General features: G+C 49.8%; 1 protein-coding gene across 1 annotated transcript; it reads right to left on the bottom strand.

Moving 5' to 3' along the window:
• Nucleotides 1-8787: 8787 nt before the first annotated feature.
• SLC2A2 (solute carrier family 2 (facilitated glucose transporter), member 2) lies at nucleotides 8788-18799 on the bottom strand. Its single transcript, XM_009884442.1, has 11 exons — nucleotides 18767-18799; nucleotides 17990-18085; nucleotides 17183-17460; nucleotides 16547-16671; nucleotides 15658-15773; nucleotides 14318-14480; nucleotides 13355-13542; nucleotides 12151-12255; nucleotides 10128-10229; nucleotides 9187-9390; nucleotides 8788-8979 (listed from the first exon to the last, which is right to left on the bottom strand). Exons 1-11 carry the CDS (start codon nucleotides 18797-18799, stop codon nucleotides 8788-8790), a joined length of 1602 nt encoding a protein of 533 aa, XP_009882744.1.
• Between the last annotated feature and the right edge of the window lie 1030 nt (nucleotides 18800-19829).

Genomic DNA, 19829 nt, shown 5'->3' on the forward strand with positions numbered 1-19829 from the left:
GGGTGGCTTCCCGGCGGGAAAAGTAGGTTTTAAACGAATTGGAGAAGAAATGGGTGTTTCTAAAGCCTGGCGGGATGCGGCTTCTTCGCGAGATGCGCTGTGATTCTGCCCCTCTACTCCACTCTGGGGAGACCCCCACTGGAGAACTGCCTCCAGCTCTGGGGCCCCCAACAGAAGAAGGACATGAAACTGATGGAGTGAGTCCAGAGGAGGTCACGAAGATGATCCGAGGGCTGGAGCACCTCTGCTGGGAGGACAGGCTGAGAGAGTTGGGGTTGTTCAGCCTGGAGAAGAGAAGGCTCCGGGGAGACTTTATTGTGGCCTTTCAGTACTTAAAGGGGGCTTATAAGAAAGATGGGGACAAACTTTTTCGCAGGGCCTGTTGTGATAGGATAAGGGGTAATGGCTTTAAACTAAACGAGGGAAGATTTAGACTAGGTATAAGGAAGACATTTTTTACGCTGAGGGTGATGAAACACTGGCACAAGTTGCCCAGAGAAGTGGTAGATGCCCCATCCCTGGAAACATTCCGGGTCAGGTCGGACAGGGCTCTGAGCAACCGGATCTAGTTGAAGATGTCCCTGCTCACTGCAGCAGGGTCAGACTGGATGACCTTTAAAGGTCCCTTCCAACCCAAACTATTCTATGAACACAAAGCTCTTTTGTTTGTCTAATGTTTCCCCTTTTGGAATAATCAGAAACAAGAGCGTTTTTCAAGTGCACAGTAATCAGTCAAAAGGGCCTGAAACTGCCAAGAAGCCACAGTGAAATCTTGTTTTCATTAATGGACATAAGACTCGGATGGCTCCATGCCCTACCCCTTACCATCAGTGCTAACAGTGCCAGCTCCAGCATCAACCCCTTGCACTGTCTGAGCAGAGGTGTGTGGCGATAAACACAGCCACCGGCCCAGACAGAAGGATCCCGAGCAAAACAAGGCCAAACAGTTATTTTTGTTAAAACTCACCGAGTCAGATGCTGTAGCACCTGTAGCTGTTTGACCAAATTCACCTGAATTCAGCAGTTCTGTGGAGCTGCCAGTGGATGGGGCCTGGCCCTGCCCGGGGCTGTGTGGATCACTTGTTTTAAACAGCAGACAAACAGAAAAAGGCAAACATTCAGAGGCATGTGCAGCAGAGTTGTCAGAGCTGGCCTCTGCCATCAGCACTGTGGGCTGCAGTGTGCTGTCCTATGTTTTCTGCTTCGAGACCCCAGTTTGTTGTGGCTGTTCTAACGCGGTGGCTACAGGAGCCAGTTTTATAGTCAGATTTTTAAATGGTTTCTAAAGGATCTTATATTTAATTAATGTTAATCTGTGTGATCTGTTTGCTTGTGGTCCTGCCTTTAGTTACATAGATCCCACTCCAAATTGTGCAGTGTGTACCCAAGGAGATGGGTTTGGCTGTCATTTACACGGGGCTCCTTTGTAATGCTGCAGCAGGTAGAGACAGTGGCCCTTTTCTGTTACCAGGGTTTTCAGTGGATGATGCCTCACCCAGCCCACTCTAGAGATGATATGCTTTACACTGGGGAACTGCCCATTTTTCTTCTGTGTCAGTTGATAAGCAGAGTCTGGGGCATTCTGTTAAGTGTTTTTACGTGTGCAGTGTGTGTTTGTTTACCTGCAAGTGTATAACGTTGCACATGCTCTAGGGCTTTTTTTCTTTGAATAAAATACTTTGTGAGAGAACTACCAACTGTACTGAGTCCAAACCAGGGCAGCCTGGGGCTAAGCACTAACGATAATTTCTTTTCTCAAGTATCAGATTATAAACTTGGTTGATTTTCCACAATTAACTGATTAATTTTAGATGACTCGAGGGGTGTAGATCTCTTCTCCCAAGTAACCAGCGATACTTCAAGAGGAAGTAGCCTCAAGGTGTGCCAGCGGAGGTTTAGATTCATTATTAGGAAAAATTTCTTGACCAAAAGGGTTATCAAACATTGGAACAGGCTGCCCAGGGAAGTGGTTGACTCACCATCCCTGGAGGTATTTAAAAGACATGTAGATGCGGCACTTAGGGACATGGTTTAGTGGTGGACTTGGCAGTGCTAGATTAATGTGAGAGCGTATTTAAGAGACAATGGATGTATATTGAACCAGCCATGCGAGGAAGCAGACTGGCAGTAGGCCCTCGCCCTTGAAGTCACCTTGGGGAGAGAAAAACAGGGTTGACAGTGACTGTTTCACACAAGTTGAGAAAAACAAGCCTGGAGGAGACGGAGGAACAGGTGGGAAAACAGAGATTAGACGAACCAATCAGGAAAGAAGCTGAGTTGCATGTTCGCCTCGTGCACAGAACTATTAACCAATCAACTAATGCGTGAACACGTGTTGGGATAGACAGATTGTATATAAGGGACAGTAGAATGTCAATAAAGTGGCTTCTGTATGATTCACATTGGATCTTGTGAAGTGCAGTTTCTCTCCTCAGATTAACAGTTGAACTTGATGTTAAGGGTCTTTTCCAACCTAAATGATTGTATGATTCTATTTTCTCTACTAAACCAAGTCTTTTTGCTGAAGTGCAGCCGTAGATTGTATTTAGAGACACAAAACAAATATTCCAAGGCAGCCTTTATCAGGGATTCAGTAAAAAAACTGGAAATCATCTCCGTAAGTCATTGCTTGCAGGCATCATTCCTTTGTCTGGAACAATGTTTATTTTCCAAAATGTGTTTCTTGATAGGTCTAATGTGATTATCCCACTTTTCTATACAACAATAGCAATTTCAATGCATATTTGTAAATACCACAGCCTTTCACGTTTAAATGTGTTTCTTTTTGTATATGTGTGTGTAGAGTGTTGCACAGCTGGATCACACACACGTCTTTTGAGCAGACTTGGTATGTTATCAAGCTTTGGTTCTGCTATGTAAGTCTGTATATGAATTGCTTTGTAGAAATGATCGGAGGTAGGAAACTTTTGGAAGGTTTAAAGTGAGCAAATTGTATCTGTTCTCAGTTACGTTCTGGAGAAATGTCAGACACTCTAAAACACCTCATTAAAGCCTTGCCTGGAGAGTATGCATTTCAGCCAGTGCTGGGGTAAGCATCTCACCTTATTTCCAGCAAACCCACCAGAACGCAGGAGGTGGTGTTTACGCCAATGCGAGCTGTGGGTGCAGCCTACCTTACACTGCCTTCTCCCTCCAGCTGCTCGTCTGGTGAGTCGCTAGCTTCGGGGGAACATTTAGGAGAGCAGCCGTGTCCTGGGACATCCAGGGGTGGTGGCCTGGGTGCTGGAGGACAGAAGAGGGTGCTGGAGGAAAGCCCTTCGGGGTAGCTGAGAGAAGGCAGTTGCAGGGTGGCGGTGAGCAGTGTACCCAGCCTTGCTCCCCCAGTGCTGGGTGAGCAGCGTGGGAACGTAGAGAGAGGCAAGACTTGGTTCGGGTCACAAGATTAGAAATAATGGGTCATCAGCAAAGCAGCGTAAACAACCCTATTCCAACTTGAGCAAGCGCCTCTGTTTCAGCTGCTGAGCTGTCTTACCTGGGATCCCACCAGTGTGTCCTGACTGCTGGGGGTGAGGGTTCACACTGGCTTCTGGGCGCAGCCCCAAGCAGGACACGAGAGAGCCTGGGGGCTAGTGATTCCCCACTGCCATAGGACAGTGTCACGCTCAGCAGACCCTCAGAGCTCCTACGTACAATCTCTCCACATGAACCCAATTATAGATCTTCTGCAGTGACCTTGCCATAGGCACCCCACTCTGCTCCAAGCACTGCTTTAATCCACTGTTCATCTTCTGCTTCTTAGGAAGAAGGACTGCAGTGCCAGTGACTCACCTTGCATTTGCATCGGCCTTGAGAAGGGGATTCTGGGATGCGGGATGGTTCCTACAGTTATTAGGGGCTGCACGCCCTGGGGCGCTTAAAAACTACCGCAGTACTGGCTCTGCCTGCTCTGTGGTCAACTGTACCTCTTCGGTGGTCTGCACAACCGCCCAGCTGGACAAAGGTGAGGTGTGCGCTGAGAGCCGCACTGTCTGAATTACCCAGGGAATTACTCTGGGCACACACACGAGATCGGAGGCAAGTGGTGACAGCGCAGGGATGTTGATCTTGCAGGAACCACCTGTGACTCCCACTAGGAAGAGGGAAAGCACATAGTAACTCTGGTTGTTCCCTCCTCCTGGGGCTGTAACGGTGCTGGTACTGTGATACCCCACCCACGACCTGGAGGTCCTGGTGCTTTTCATAATCGCGAGAGCCGCTCTATCTCCTGAACAGAATACAGGGAGGCAAAACCACAAGGTGCTATCCGAGCCTCGGGTCTGCGATTGCACCTACAGCCTGTAAAATTTAAGGACTGCTGATCTACAGCCAGGATTTATTGCCACCCTGCTGGGGGGGGAGATTCCTTCAGCAGAGCTATTCAGGCTGTGCCTCTGGGTGAAGCTTGCCAGTGTTGCTTCAAGACTTTAGTGAAACACTTGAGCACAGGCTCAGTTACCTTAAATGAAATCTCATGCTTACATGTGCTGCTGGATCTAGACCTGATGTCCTGCCTTATAATTCCGCTGGTCCCATAGATTTCAGTGAAAGATAAGGACATCGAGCACCCCAGAAAACGCATCACACCTCGAAGGCTTGGTGCCTGCATATGTAGTACTTGGTTCAGCCTCCTCCTCATCAGCTGTTTGACTCGGGAGACAGAGGGTAGCGCTTCTCAGTGATGAAAAACAAGTTGAAGTGAGGCAGAAAAATCTGTGATAAATTAGTGTGGAAAGTGTTAATGGGGCCAAATGTCCTGAGTTTATTGGATTAGGGAAGTCAAACTAATTTTAAAATTATGCCTGGAGAGTGGGAAACTAGATATCGTTAGCCATTCATCTGACACAACAGAAAAGTCTTAATGGCTGTCATCTCAGCACATTAGGAAAACACTGTCAAAGCTCTTGCTGACGAGAGGCTTTCTCAGGTATTATTAATTATATTGCATTATTAGCCAACCACAGTATGGGGACGTATTTCGCATGTTAACTAAAGTGCAATGACCATTTAGCTAATAAGTCTGACTCGGTCTTTTAAATTTTCTTAATGATTAGCAACTTAGTAAAACTGTAACGCTGAGAGATAAAAATAATGATTCAACAAGCTGTGTCTGAAGAACAAGTTTAAACTGGAACTTGCATGTAGCAAGGACAGATAAAGTGTACGGTCCTAATTACCAGCCCGATGTGACAAGACAAAAGTAAACACATCTGCAGATTTAACCAACTTGCATGACCCCTTCCTGTACCGTCATACTTGGTAAAAGTGCACTTGTGATAGTTCAGCTCAGCGTATCGGCTTAATCCTTCCACTGCAGCCCTGCTGAGGACAGGGGTTGCTGCAGCCTTCTGCAGCGCCGAGCTCTACACATCCCATCCCGGGCTGCAGCCCGCCCCACCGCAACTGTTAGCAGAAATGATTTGAAACATGCCGGGATGAGCAAAGCATCATCTCCAGGGGAACGTACAAATAAATGAAGTGATAATAGTAAAGAGCGTGAAGGCATGTTGTCCAGTTGTGGCCCAAGAGGGTCCCCGGTTGGAGGTCCCAGCCTGGAAGGAGAAGACTGACTTCCCTCATACACAGCAGCTGGTGCGAGGAAGCGCAATCTGTAACTCGGGGTGCGCCTCGTTAGCCCACAGAATTCACAGCATGCTGGAAACAGACCAGGAAAAATAATGAGTGGCATGGGAAGTGTGCTGGCTTGGTGGCTTCTGCTTCAAGCTACGTGGTCTTTACTACAGCTTAGCCAGAAGCTTCACAGAGGTGTGGGATGAAACAAGGAGAGAGATTAAGTATACACACGGCTTTCAGCTCACAACTCTTTTTTAGAGTCATTTTACTTAAGTGCCTCTGAACCCCCAGGAAGATCTTCCGGGAAGTATAGCTATGGGTTACGTTAGTGTTGTGGGCTTTGTTAAACTAATGAATGTGCCACATTACAGTAATCAAATCAGGCTTTCTGGTCTCATTCACTTTGTAACACACAGGAAAACCAAGACTGGCTGCTCAGACTGTTGCTAAGTAAATGACCCCTCACTGCCGAGTTACTGACAGTGCCACTGACTGATGCCCCTCAGGCATTAGGGCGAAGCTCAGCAGAAGTTCAGCGAAGCAGTTTTGGACAGCCTTTCTGATGTTAAACCACCTGTATGACCATTGTGTGGCCATAGCTCGAGCTGTTCTGTTTCTACAGATCGGCCAGCTGACAAGGACCGAGCGGTGACATCCAGGACCCTGGTGCCAGTGCCCTCCCTGCCACCTTGCCTCTGCTGTCCCATCCTCCCATTCCTGGAGGGAACCCAGACTGGCTCTGCCCCTAGAGCAGGGGCAAATCTGCTTCGAACCTATCTCTCCCCAAATGCTCCTCCTGCATCATGCCAAGAGAGGTCAAGCTCTAAGCTGCACCAGCATCCATGCTCACGGAAGTGTGCCTTATGGTGGGCTTTTACAGGTGGCTGGTGGGGACGGCTGGGGTTAGACGCCGGCATGCCACCAGTGAGGGTCCATCCCGATGCTGAGCCAGCTCCCAATGGCTCCAGGGCTGCCTCCCAGCCCCGCAGGCTCACCTCTGGACCATCCGTTTCAAAGGGCTTTAGCTGAGGGCTTGCACAGCAATTGCCACCCGTGGAGCAAACGTGCCCTGCCAGGAAAATACCTCCCATCTGGAGTTGGACATATATCTGAGATGTACAGAGAGGAAAAAAACAACAGTGCAAGCCAACACATGCCGTAGATGTTGTTCATTGTCACTTTTATGTAACAGACATAGATAACATTGCTGAAAGCAAGAACCCATCTCTTTCCCCCCACCTTGTTTTACATTCAGAGAATCCATTATAACATTTAACTGCCAGCAGTAGACGCCATGGGGAGCCTTTGAGCCTGCCATGCTCGTCTCACCCGGGGAGACCTGTTTGCAGCAGATAGACCAACGGTTTGACCCAGAGCCTGCACCCCAGCTCCGCTGCTATCTTCTGTGCATCACAGCCTGGGTCCTGGTTCCCACACACCCTGCACGTCCCGTGCCAGGCCCGGGTCCCCCACCGCTGTAGCACATGACAGCATTGACCCAGTTGTCCTCTAGTTAAATCTCAGCAGTCACTCCAGGAAAGTCTGCAGTGCAATCTCATTGCTTCACTGCACAGACCGGGGCAGAAGCTTGTCTCAGCGGACCTCGTGGCTACACTTCCAGTCACTTAGAAGGGACCAGAATTTGCTTTAGGGTCTTTATAAGAGAGTAAAGTCTACAAAGGAAAGAAGTTCAGGCACATGGAAAGGAGCATGAACCTTCCCTAAAACCAAACGCAGAGCAGCAGCCTACGGTCCTCCTTGGTCCATCTGTTCTCATGCTTTTCATTGTGTTTCATCCTCTGTTACGTTATGGTCACTGCTTCACCGGCAGTCGCGATGAGCTCACAGTGACCGAGCAATGCTGGTGTATCATCTCTAAATAAATAATGGGTTTCCACCCTGAGAAAGCTGCTAGAAAGTAGCCTGGTATTACAACAAGGAACACGCAAATCTTAAAAGTCAAGCAAACAGCGAGCAGTCTTTTGCAATGATTCCAACATATCCACCAAAAAAGGAAGAAAAATCCTTGCAGTTTGATTGTGTCACATGAAAGTATCTCATAAAGAAGCAAAACGAGCACAAACAAGGCTATAGAAACAACACAACCTCCGGCTTGCACGCTATCTTGGCTGAAGCACATCCAGCCAGCAAAACCTTAAGTGGCGCAAAGTGGGGGTTGGATCCGTGGGGCACCTTCCAGTTAACGCTGCAATATCCATTTCCCCTTATCATGATCATTAATTGTTATGGTTCAGGCAGCCGGAGCTGAAGCTGGAGCCTGTGGGTCTAAGCATTGGACAAAAGGAAGGGAAGGCAGACGCAGAGGGTGGGGAAGGAGGAGCAGTGAGGGGAAGTCACCTGGTGATGGTCACACCATGGGGGGGATGGCAGCAGGACTCATTGGGTGGTCAATGATGTGCTGTGTCTTGTGCTGCAGCAGAGATAAAGGAGGGAGGAAAGGCTTCCAAGGAGGAAAGAGGAGGTAAATTGTCTGGCTGAAAAAAAAAAAAGAAAAAAAAAAATGCACATCAGCCCAGCCAGAGTTTCTAAGATTCACCTAAAAAATGTTGTGACTTGAGACATCCTTATGAGGTTGGGCAGCATTTCCGTACTGCACGGATAAAGCAAGCGAGGTGCATCCCAACGGGTTCAGGTGGGATACACCTTCTTCCTCTGCACAGGCAAGAGTAAGGGGGATTTTGCCCAGTCTGTTTTCCTTAGCACCTCGGGTGATCAATGCCACAACTGCATTTGCAGTGGGTTTCTCAAGGCATCAGATCACTCAGCAGAAGGAAGCAGCAAGCACGGGACAAAGGGGAAAACATGAGGCTACAGCATCACCCGTCCCCTCTTTCCTTCATTCCAGCTGAGCGATGACCCTGCTCAATGTGATACTTTGTCAACTAGTGAGATCACCGTCCCACCAGGCTCTTCCAGTGGGGCATGGAGACACACATGCAACGTATTCCTCCTGTGCTTTCCCCGGCTCTTCCCGCAGCCCAGTTGTACCGAGTATTTCAGAGTAAAACGCCAGGTTCGCATCTGCAGCTCAGAGGTGTGAGCCGCAGCAGTCAGAAGGCATCCATCTGATGGATGGGTCCTCCTGGTCTGCCGGCTGCAAGGTTTTTGTGAAATGAGACTTTTGCCCAACGTTCTTCCCGCGGTGCCTGAAGGAGGTTCATGCTCAGTCCCCCCTTTTTGGGTGTGTGGTCATGTCTATGCCTCCTCACTGCCTCGCAGGTCTTCCAGCTCAGTCATGGCCTTGGCTGGGAGCTTCTTGCGGCGGAACACAGCTGCGATCTCCTCAAAGGACTTTCCTTTCGTCTCCGGTACTTTGAAGTACGCAAACAGAAAGAAGACTAGAAGCAGAGCTGCGAAGATCACAAACACGTACGGTCCGCACAGGTCCTGCAGTGGGGGAGGTGAGAACAGGAGACACCACCATCAGCACTGCGGGGTTGGCTTCCCCTTCCTACCCTGGGTGGCTGTGGTGCCCAGCGGGGCTTGGGGATGGAGAGCTGGGAGGCATGTGCATGTCCCACTGGGCTGCTGGGGGAGCCCAGCAGTGGGGTCATGCCAGTAATTTATTTGTACGGTTTTAGAGGGATTTCTTACCGCTATGTACTGGAAACACATTCCCACGATGAAGTTGCAGGCCCAGTTACAGAAGCCGGCGATGGCGATGGCGGCGGGACGCGGGCCTTGGCTGAACAGTTCGGCTACGATAAACCAGGGGATGGGCCCGGGCCCGACTTCAAAGAAGATGACGAAGAGGAAGATTGCGACCATGCTGACATAGCTCATCCAGGCAAACTCGCTCTGCAAGAGGGTGCACCGCTCGGTGTTACAGTCCCAACAGGACTCATTAATTATCACCAATTACTTTAATTAAGCTTCTTTTTTTTCCAGAAATTTCTTTCTACTCAGGCAAGTGGGGACTGGACATGCATAATTAAAGCTCTAAACTCTTGTGCCGGGTGCTGGCTGGTGCCAGTATTGCCGCTTGCAGAGGGACGTTGGAGCTCACAGAGCTGGTTTGGACTGACTTTGATGGGGACCGGCTCCATCCTCTGGCTGTTCTGCCCCGTGTCTCACAGCCTGACCCCCCTCCCAAGTGTGAAAAGGAATCATTTGTCCCTTTTTTATGACAAGATGCTAGTCTAGCATCCCTGCGCCAAGCCAGGGAGATGCAGGTTGAGGGTTTAGGGCACGTGGAGGTATATGCCCTGGGTTTTCTTAGCAGGTATGGGATTACGCTGTGGGAATAGCGCAGTTGGTGTGTAAGGAGCTGAGGTTGTCAGTGGGCTCAGGGAAGGGACAGGGGACACACGTTCTTTCTAGCAGCATTGGGTTATCTCAGGGGCCAAAGAGTGCAATGTCCTCAGGCACTGCTGTAACCAGAGATGGCTCCAGCTGTGGCCACTTTGAACTGTCCCTTCTAAGGACAAATGTTTTCTGAACTTCTTTGAGGTGAAAATGCAAAACATTCACTTTGAAGGGTGGTTTGTATTCTCTTGTTTGCAAACCATGGAGAAAAAATTGAGAGAAATCCTTACCAGGAGCACAAGTCCAACTGTCATGGCCACGGCGCTTATTAACATGCCCATCAAACCAGCCAGGAACAGGGACCGCCTGCCCGTCTTCTCCACCAGAAAGACCTGTAGAAACACATGCAGAAGCTCAGTCTCCAGCACCACCGTTCTCAGAGGGTTCAATCATGTCCATTAGCAATGAGCAGCCTGTTACCACTGCCACACTGCAGTGCTGCTTTTTTAGCTCTCACGGTAGAGATTTATGTGCTGGTGTCCAAGTGTCAGAAACTGCCGGTGGCTGTTAGGGAGCCAGACTGAGCAATTGCCCTGCTCAGGGCAAGGCGAACCCACGCATACTCAGAGCTTATGCATTTCCAAGCTCTGAGGACTTCCCACTGCTCCTACACAATGGCTGACTATGGACTTTTTTTCTCTCTTTTTTTTTTTTTTTTTTTTCTTTTCAGGACAAATAAACTTGCTAGGTCTGCATCAGTTCGGAAGCAGCCTTCGAAATGCAGCATGCATCAAGTCACATCACGGGCCACTGCACCTTGCCCGTCATAGAGCAGGGATAGTTGTGTAGCAACTGGAGTGGGGATTTTTCCTCCAATTGCTCCCAGACTCCTTTTGCTTCCCTGGTAGCCACAAGGCTTAGCTTGTTCCTTCTCAGCTCCGCTTGGTGGACATCTCACCCAACTTCTGACATCTAAGTCTGTACCAATCACTTTGCCCAATGGGGAGGTGTAGGTAACTTCAGAGGACGGTGCACCTGGCCAGCCCCAAGACACCGTGCACTAGCCTCTGAGGCTGCCTGCACCTTCCCTTGTGCTTGAAAGGACGCTTTTGGCCAACAGCTCAACTTTTCCTGCCATTACAGCAAGTGATTTATGCTTCCAAGAGACCATCTGTTTTCCTGGAGGCAGTTTATCCTGCTAACTCGTGAAGCTGCAGAGGGCGAGCCTCTGCTCTCCCTTCTCCTCTTGCCAAGGTCCACCCAGCCACTGGAGCTTCTGCCTTTTGATCGGGGTCTGTCATTTATTGACAGATGCGGGTAATTTTTAAGTGCTCATGGCCAAAAGAAGCAAAGATCAAATGCACAAAGCTGCAAGTACCGCAGCTCTGGGGTGGAGATCAAACTGCAGGAGACCCTCCAAGCTGGCGAAAGATCTCTGCTGCACACCTGCAAGACTCGTTTCACAATAAACATCACGTTTTCTCCTCTGTACGGGACCTGCGATGGCCTTCCTCTAAAGCAGGTTCACCCCAAGACCTCCTCTCTCATGCATGCTGGACTAAGATCTCTTAGAGCTGTGTATTTCTGCCTTGCAGCTAGTCCTGCTTCGTGGCGGGTTGGAGTCCTTTGCTCCCTAAGTCTCTCTAGAGATGGGAGGGAAATGGGCTTGGCATTTCCTGATCTTATATTAATGGTCGCAATAAAGAAATAATTGCCTGCTGATAGGGATTGTGTTAATACTCTCAGGAGGGAGACAAATGAAGGGAAAGGCTGTGAAAACGGAACCATCCTTTTATTGCTGCAGAGCACTGCATAGATATGATGAGGATGGGTGCCAGATTAGTTTATTACTGTGGAATAGCCTTTGGATATCACTCGCGCGGGTGCTATGTACATACGGAAAACAATTTGAGAGATAACAGGTAAGAGGGAGATTGTGAGCTGCTGGCTTCCCCATCGCAGCCCCAGTCCCCTGCCTGCTTCCCGGGGCGAATGGGACCTGCAGAATTTCAATCTCAAAGGCAACTTTTATTTCAGGGGGAATTGCTGAGCTACCAGCGCTTCCCCGAGCACAGCGATGCACTTTTGACTCATGAGGCATTTAGCAGTGCTGTTTGATAGCAACGGGCTGTGTTTCACGGCTTGATTTTTCACACGAGACTTGCCCAGGGAATGATTTTTTCCTGTAAGGTGTGCAGGGTCAGCCCTGCAAAACTGCAAATCTCAGCCCCAGCGCCAGGATAAAATCACGTTTCAAAACCCCGTTGTAGCTTAGGTGTTTTTGTAGTCTAAGGGGCAGAAACATTTACTTACAGAGATAACTGTGAAGACTGTGTTCACCACTCCGACGCCAATGGTTGCGTAAACTGGTTGGTCAACTCCAGCTCTCTCGAAAATGTTTGTAGAGTAGTAAAAGATCTATCAAAATACATTAGGATGAAGGGTTAGGTAACAGGGCTGGTGGAACTTTTTGTTCTCTTGAGGGAAGAGTTGCACTTGCTTGGCTGAGCTGTGAAGTAATTTAATTATGATTAGTTTTCCAACTTTTTAATGGCTTGTTGTAATAATTAAAGCTGAAACTTTCAAAGGAGCCTGAGGGAGTTAAAAATCCTATTGAAATTCCCCTCCCAAGCTATTGCATTTGCACATTTTAAGCTGTTTTTTTTCCGTATAGTCCCGTGTTTAATCTTGAGAGCCAGATCACCAGCACCGAGCGCTGGAGACAAATACCTTAATATGACTGAGTTTAAAATGAATTTTAAAATATCCTTGCTCTGTTGGAATGACTCATTTTTTCCCCCTTCTCTCAAAGAATAAGGCAATTCCTGTTTTGTGGAAGCTCGGGCAGGAGGCCAATGGGTGGCTGACCCCATGGCTGGTGGATGGGGTTGGGCATGGCATCGAGTGGGGGCAGCCGTGCTTGGCAGGGTGCCGGTCCCCGGTTCAGCCCTGCGAGGTTGGGCATCCCTGCGCGCTGCTCTGCGCTGCGATGTGGAAATGCTCATAAAGTTTGGAAAGCCGGTGGGACAGAGACCTCAAGCTTTGTAAAGTTGCCACCAGACTTCTGAAAATTTGAGTCTTGGCCAGTTTTGAAAAGGAGGCTCCGTGCTTCTAGACATAAAATGGTAATTTCTGGTATCCCAGGAGGTGCTGCAAAGACGGTTTAAAAATAGCTAAAAGATGGTGATTATGTGGTTCCTGGGGTGAGCAGGTGGTCATTAAAGAGAGCAAACTGCTGATGAACTCAGGTATGAGAAGGGTCATGGGAGAGCTCAGTGTGCACCCACCGTGCCGGCTGGTTTCACTCTGAACTCCCTCACACCCTTGTCCCCTCCTGCCCCCCTGCAGCCCGGCTCAGCAGTGAGGTCCACCTTCAGCACCCATGGTGGTGGCCGCGGAGCCTACTGCAGTCATGGGAAAGCCATCTCTTCACCCCTGCATGGCTTGGACGGAACCAGCATTGCCTTTTCATGCTCAGCGTGGATTTTTTTAAAGGCAAACATTTTGGGAGACTCACTGCGTTGATTCCTGAGAACTGCTGAGATATCTGCACCATCAGCGCCACGATGACAGCCTGCTTGTACTTTGAAGAGGTGAAAAGCTGCCTTATGGAGACTTTCTTTTCACTAGCAGCTTCTTGCTTCTCCTTTTCCATCTCAGCAATCTCTTTCATCGGGTCACAGTTTCCTCTGAGCCTTTTCAAACCTTAAGATGTGGTAGATAAGGAGTAGAGTAAGGACAAGAATCTCTCTAGCCAAAACTCCGGGTAAGCCAACCACATGGACAGTAGCGTCCTCTTGCTCTGAGGACTCCTATGGCACATCAAGCCCCAAAAGTGTGTCTGCTTGGCACCTTGCAGCTGCACATTAGTTCCGTGAAAGTGCTGAGACACCACGCTCAAGCCTCATCCCTTGGCAATGCTTATTGGTCCCGTGCAAACATATCTCAATAGCTTCTGGTCCAGAGCTAGTTTATACTTCATCAGCTCACAGCTTCTCACCTCAGTTTCAGCTGTGTCCTACCATTTACTGCCATTACTCTTTGTAGGGATGGCTGGAGCCAGCTAAGGGGGGCCACGTTGGAGGATGTATGAGTGGTTGCAGTGGGCACTGTGGATTTGCTGTGTAGTTGTAAATAGCACCAAGGATGGAGAGATCATCTGTCCCCCAGAAGATGTCATTTTTACACCTGATTGAAATTCCTTCCAACTGAATGGGGTTGTTGAGGGGCGGAATCTGCTAGATGTGATCTCTCTGATGGGAAGGAGTAACACACTAAGGCTCACACCACCCGCAGCGATATATAAGTGAGTGTCAGTGACTATGCAGGAGTCCAAAATCCCACCTGCAAATGTGCTGTGTGGGATGGAGCAACTATACCCAATTACATGTGTGAGCCCTCAGCCGGGCTTTTCCTTCTGTGTTTAATACTATGTATAATATAAAAACAACTCCTGACAAGCCCAGAATGCGCGTCTTACTTTTTTTAGCTTCTTCCACCTTCCCCAGTTTGATGTAAAGGTATCGAGGGCTCTCGGGGCACAGTAGGAGCAGGAAGAACTGCAGGAGGGCAGCCACACCGGACAGACCGAGGAGCAGAGGCCACATCTCGTCATTGCCCAGGAGAAAGTCTAGTCCGAGGACCTGGAATAATTGAGACATGTAAGAATGGCTTATCTTGCACCCTAGGAAAACAAAGCAATTGACCACTATGGCATTTCAAAGTGACGACCTGGAAGAAAACTAGAAGCAAATACCAATTCTCAGTCCCGACAATTTGATTTCTTTAGTTATGATGCACATTTACAAGGAGGGAATGAACAGACGGCGTAAAATGTCATGAGTGAGGCTTCAGGACAATCCTCTGCAAGCCTGTTGCCCACCCTGGGGTGACTCGGTCCTCCTTGGGGTGTGCCACTGGCAGGAGACCTGTGCCTGACCAGAACCACTCAGCAAATACAGGCACGCTGATGAAATGTTTTCTCCTCAGACCTTGCTGTGCTGGGTTTTTAGAGTATGGATTTTTATGGGCATATGTGTCCTAAACACCTCCACAAAGATGTAGAGCTCAGATGGAGGTCCACGCAGCGCGGGATGCCCCAGCTGTGTGCCCGCGAACCAGCACAGTCTGAGCACCGGGGCCACAGCGCAGCGTGAGGCTCAGCAAATCGGCTAACTGGAGCTTTGCTTCAGTGGGGGATTATGGCACCGGAAAAGGGGTTCCAGAGGGATTGCGAGTACTTGCAAGCTTTTTCCTTCCACAATTTGCAAAGCATTTTTTGTATTCTCACAGCCAGTGAAGCCAGCAGGACCTTCCTTGTGAGGTTTTTTTTTTTCCCCATGGTCTGTCCATAGTCTTTGGCTAAGTCAGATTAGATGAACTTTGTGGTTATGTTAAGTTTTTCTGGATGTGTTGATTCTTGGTACATTTATGTGCCAGCCAGTCACGTAGCTGGGACTCCTGGCATGGTGGGAGATGCTGATGGAGATGTTGGACTCCCTGCTTCTTGATGAAGCCATTTTTGAGTACCTGAAAATCAGGGCTCTCATGTTCAGGATGTAGTCTGACTCTGATGAGACGGGTACAAAAACTTTGCAGTGGAGGGAAGAAATTGTTTGCAGGAGTACTTTTTATTTCATGAGAAGTCATCTGTGTTAAGGACACCTCTGACTCAAGGAAGGAGTTTAACGCCATTGGAGCAGATTGCTTCCCACTCTCCTTCAGTTTCAGGGTGGAACGATGAGTGATACCTCAGCATATCACTGGGGTATCCCTCATCTCTGAAATACCCTCTCTGGACTCGTGCGCTTTCCTTCTTACCTGGCTGATGAGGATACCCGTGACAATAGCAAGCTGGTGCAATGTCCCCAGAGCTCCTCGAAGGGCCGTGGGAGAGACCTCGCTGACGTACATGGGCACAAGTCCGGAGGAGAGCCCTGCACCAAGCACACGTGGGGGTCACCTCTTCTAGACCAGCAACCAGCAGAAACCACTTCCCAAACGGGAAAAGGAAGACGGAGCCCGTGTGCTGCATCCCACATCCCACCAAGTCCCTGGTGCCTGGCTGGGAACCACCCGCACCCTGCAAAGGTGCTCGGATATCCCCGGATTCGGAGCCTTGAGCAGGGAAGCCTTTACACTTGAACACACATGTAGGGGCATGGAGCAGAGATTGTCGGCTCGGAGAAGTTATCACAGAGCAAAGAGCTTTCTTAAAACTTGCCTTGAACCTTCAGAGTGCAGTATTGTATTTGCATACCAGTAAGTGATAATGAGCTGTTGTTTCTTAGCTAATTCTAATGTAATTGCATATTATTTGCCTACTATCTTATCCTTGCTGTGTACAGTGCTCCTGTACTATGTGCTAGATAGTACTGTTGTCTGGGGAACCTGTTAAACAGCACGGCTAATAACATACTGTTACAACAGCCACCACCAAGACCAAGCCTTGAGATACGGAGGAGGGACTCGCTCCTTTCTAGGATACATAAAATAAAACAATTTTGTGATAGAACCAACCCAAATACTTCTGGGAAAGATCCAGGTTTGAGAAGGACTGAGATAGGGGGGAAGAGGGAAACTCCCACCTGGGAAACCCCTTCTGAACTGAAAAAAAAGTTTGAAAAATAGAAGAAACTCTAACTGCAGCCCTGGAGCGATGCAGCACTGAGCACCCTGTGAAGGGACAGATGACCCTGCTTGGACTTACCGCAGTACAGTCCCGTGACGGCTCTCCCGGCGATGATGAGTATATGAGATGGCCCGAATTTCGCCAGCCCCATGAGAAGGTTCCCGGCAATGGAGAGGACATTCACCACCAGCATGGCTTTCACCCTGTAAGGCAGCATCAGCGCCTCACTCAGCCAAAGCAGCCATCGCGACATATAATCAGAGCTATTAAGTGATTTAATCGGCACTACAGGGGAAAAAATAATGATCGTAGGCACTGAAAAAAATACTGGACAGGGATGCAATCAGAGTAGCTAAACGTATATTATACATTGCGGGCAAATGCCATTCAGATGCCCTCTTCTCCTTTTTGTCACGGAAAGGAAGGGGGGAATTTGGAAGTTAGTCAAGGCTGCTCATCAGCTGCTTATTTGAAGTGCTAAAAGTTGCAATAAAACATCTGACTTCTTATAATTGAGGATTTTAATAAGCCAGACCTATGTGATGGTTGGAACATTATTTTTGAGGTTTGAGGTGGGGTTTTTTTTTGGTTGTGTTTTTTTTTTCATTAAATTGGGGAAAATAACACAACGGGGAAGAAAAGGTTCTAGGGGAAAAAGCAAAGAAAAATGCTTGGGCTGTGGCACGCAGGTCACAGCACACAAAGTCCTCTCACCTCCCCAGCCGGTCGCCGATCCACCCCACGGTGAAGGAGGAGACCATGCCGCCGACGGCGAACACGGAGACAGAGAGGGACCAGTACATGGTGAGGATGAGGTGCGGGGCGGTGGTGAGGTCCTCGCCGATGTCAGCCGGGGGTGTGATCGTGCCCTTGGTGCCACCCCAGGGCTCCGTGCCAGGGACGGGGACAGTGCCATTCTCCCCAGAGGCGTCGGTGGCATGTCTGTCCAGAGGGGCAATGCCCAGCACACGCCCGTAGTGGGCTTCTATCACCTGTGATGGGCAAAGAGGAAAAAAGCCATCAGCTCAAATCTATAACCACCTCCAACCCCTGCTATGGGTTTTTTTTTTTCTTCTGCCCCAGGAAAAGCTTTTCATCACAGGCTCTGCAGGGGTGAAATCTTGGGGTCCCCCCCCAGCTCCCCAGCACCCAGACCCCCAGCGGGGAGGGACCATGAGGGCGGGTGTGGAGCATCCCGCCTCATCCAACGCCACCTCCCGGGGACGGGGTGAGCACAGTGTCCCGATTTGGCACCCAAGGAGAGGTGCCGTCCCTCGGTCTGGGCACAGCGACCGCGCTGCAGTGGGGGTGGCAGCATGACATGCCGAGTCCCGCTCCTTTTGCTGGGGGGATGGCGGTGGGGGGTCCGCGCCGTTTTCTCACCTCGCTGCCTTATCATGGGGGCTTTGTACTGCGGGAGATAGCGGCTGGGGAAGGTCCCTTCTGCAAGGGACAAACCAGCCCTGGCTGCCTTGAAGCCCCCGTCCTTTGGCTGTGCATGGCTTGGGGGGTTCAGCTTACCTTCTGGGGGGCATTAATGACACCCAGCCTGTAGCCGTACTGGAAGAAGCCCAACACCGCAGTGAAGACAGAGAGGACGAGTGTTCCCGTGAGGTGCTGGGGGAGGAAGCAGAGAACAGCCTCACCCCGCTGTCCTAGCCCTGCCCAAACCTGGGGGGCTGCACCCCATCCCCATCCCCGTCCCACGGCACCCCGCCGCCCATCTGGCCGGGACAGCGGCACCCGGGGATGCTGCTGTAGTGGCACAGGCGCTCTGGCTGGCTCTGAAGGAGAAGGCGAAGCCCCCAGGGACGGGCAGGATCGGGCCCCCAGGACAGTTGCCCCACAAAGGGCCATCTGGGCTGGGGCTCTCCTTGCTGCTCTGCTGTCCTTGCCCCGGGGTGAGTGGCGAGCGGGATCTCTGCCCGGTACGGCAGCACGGGCAGCAGCATCAACGTGCCCTGTCCCATCCCCAGCACATGGGCAGCACCACTGCTGAAGCAGAACAGCTGGGAAAAAATGACCAAAATGGTGTTTTTCAGCAGTGCTGCTTCACGTATTATTTCCTCCCATCACAGTTGAAATTATCTGATGAGCTGACGGAGCTCTTAAAAATAAAAAACAATCATTTGACCCCTTTGCCCCTGCGCTCAGCATGCAGACATCAAAGAGCGATTAATTAGGGGAGAGGATTTATTTCTTTTGTTGGTTTTGGTCTTGGCAAGCAATAAATACCATTGCTCAGCGCTGGGCTCCCGCAGAAATTCTAGTGCAAAAATATCACCGAGCTGTAGTTACCTTCTCTGCTTGCATTTTGCTTTTCTTGTCCATCCCGCAGCTCCTCCGCTGTCCTCCCCGGAGCGATCACTGTCCTGTGCTGCGGAGCGAGGTGGGAGCTTGGGCAGGGCAGGAGGGAGAGCAGGGCTGGGATGGGGACGGCAGGGCTGGGATGGGGACAGCAAAACTGGCTGGCTGGCGCGCTGAGAGATGGGACTATATCAGCTCTGGAGTTAATGAGAAACCCAAGCCTCCATGTGTTATTTGGTCACCGCTTGGCTCAGAGCAGCCACTACCAATCCCCGTATTTGGGGGGACAAACGCAACAGTGGGAGACCGGCAAAGGCATAGAGTGGACCTGGGAAATCCAAATGATCCAGCTGAAAGGCTGATTTGGGGCTGTCCCTCGGCTGGACAGTCTGCGATGTGACATGCCAGGGACTTGGGAACATGCTACAGCCTGTTTCGAGATGTTCAACACCTTTCTTGGCTTCTGCGCCGGGTTTGTGTGCTGCATTACAAACCTCTCGCTGAATTCACAAGAAGAAACCTTTCCAGCATATGTAGCAAAAAAGCTAGAAAATGACTGAGTATTTTGTTTAGATACCACTTGGCGCCTGCTTTAAAATATATTTTTGTGTCTATATAACACACACAGCCAAACATATATAAATACAGATGTATACAGGTCTCTATGTATGTACATACATACCTGCACGCACACAGCCCCCTCAGCGCCTGGCTGTACTGCTGGTACACACCTGTACGTATGCATCCGGAGCGTTCGGAGGAGACGGCTGTGTGTGCATATGGAGATACGACATAGCAAAATTACCCAGAATATCACAATAACATACATTTTTCCTTAAAAAGCCCATAACGGTGTGAACGCTGAGCCTTGCGGCACTACCAGCTGATTGCTGCGCTATCAAATATTGCCGGTGCCAGCAAATATTGCCGATGCCACCAGGTACTGCTGATGCTGCCAAACATCTCAGCCCTTTGGCTTGGCTCACACGGTAGTCATGAACTTTGCACATCGGCAAAAGCTGGTCTGAGCTGGTCTTGCTCCGGCTTTGCTTTC

This window comes from Charadrius vociferus, unplaced genomic scaffold (genome assembly GCF_000708025.1).
Source record: "Charadrius vociferus isolate BGI_N301 unplaced genomic scaffold, ASM70802v2 scaffold104, whole genome shotgun sequence".
NCBI lineage: Eukaryota > Metazoa > Chordata > Aves > Charadriiformes > Charadriidae > Charadrius > Charadrius vociferus.

Excerpts from the sequence above, each read along its gene's own strand:
- SLC2A2 (XM_009884442.1), bottom strand. The coding sequence starts at position 18,799 with ATGGACAAGAAAAGCAAAATGCAAGCAGAGAAG. Across the intron at positions 17,461-17,989 it reads TCATTAATGCCCCCCAGAAG|GTGATAGAAGCCCACTACGG; the intron begins GTAAGCTGAACC and ends TGCCCATCACAG. Across the intron at positions 15,774-16,546 it reads CGTCACGGGACTGTACTGCG|GGCTCTCCTCCGGACTTGTG; the intron begins GTAAGTCCAAGC and ends TGCTTGGTGCAG.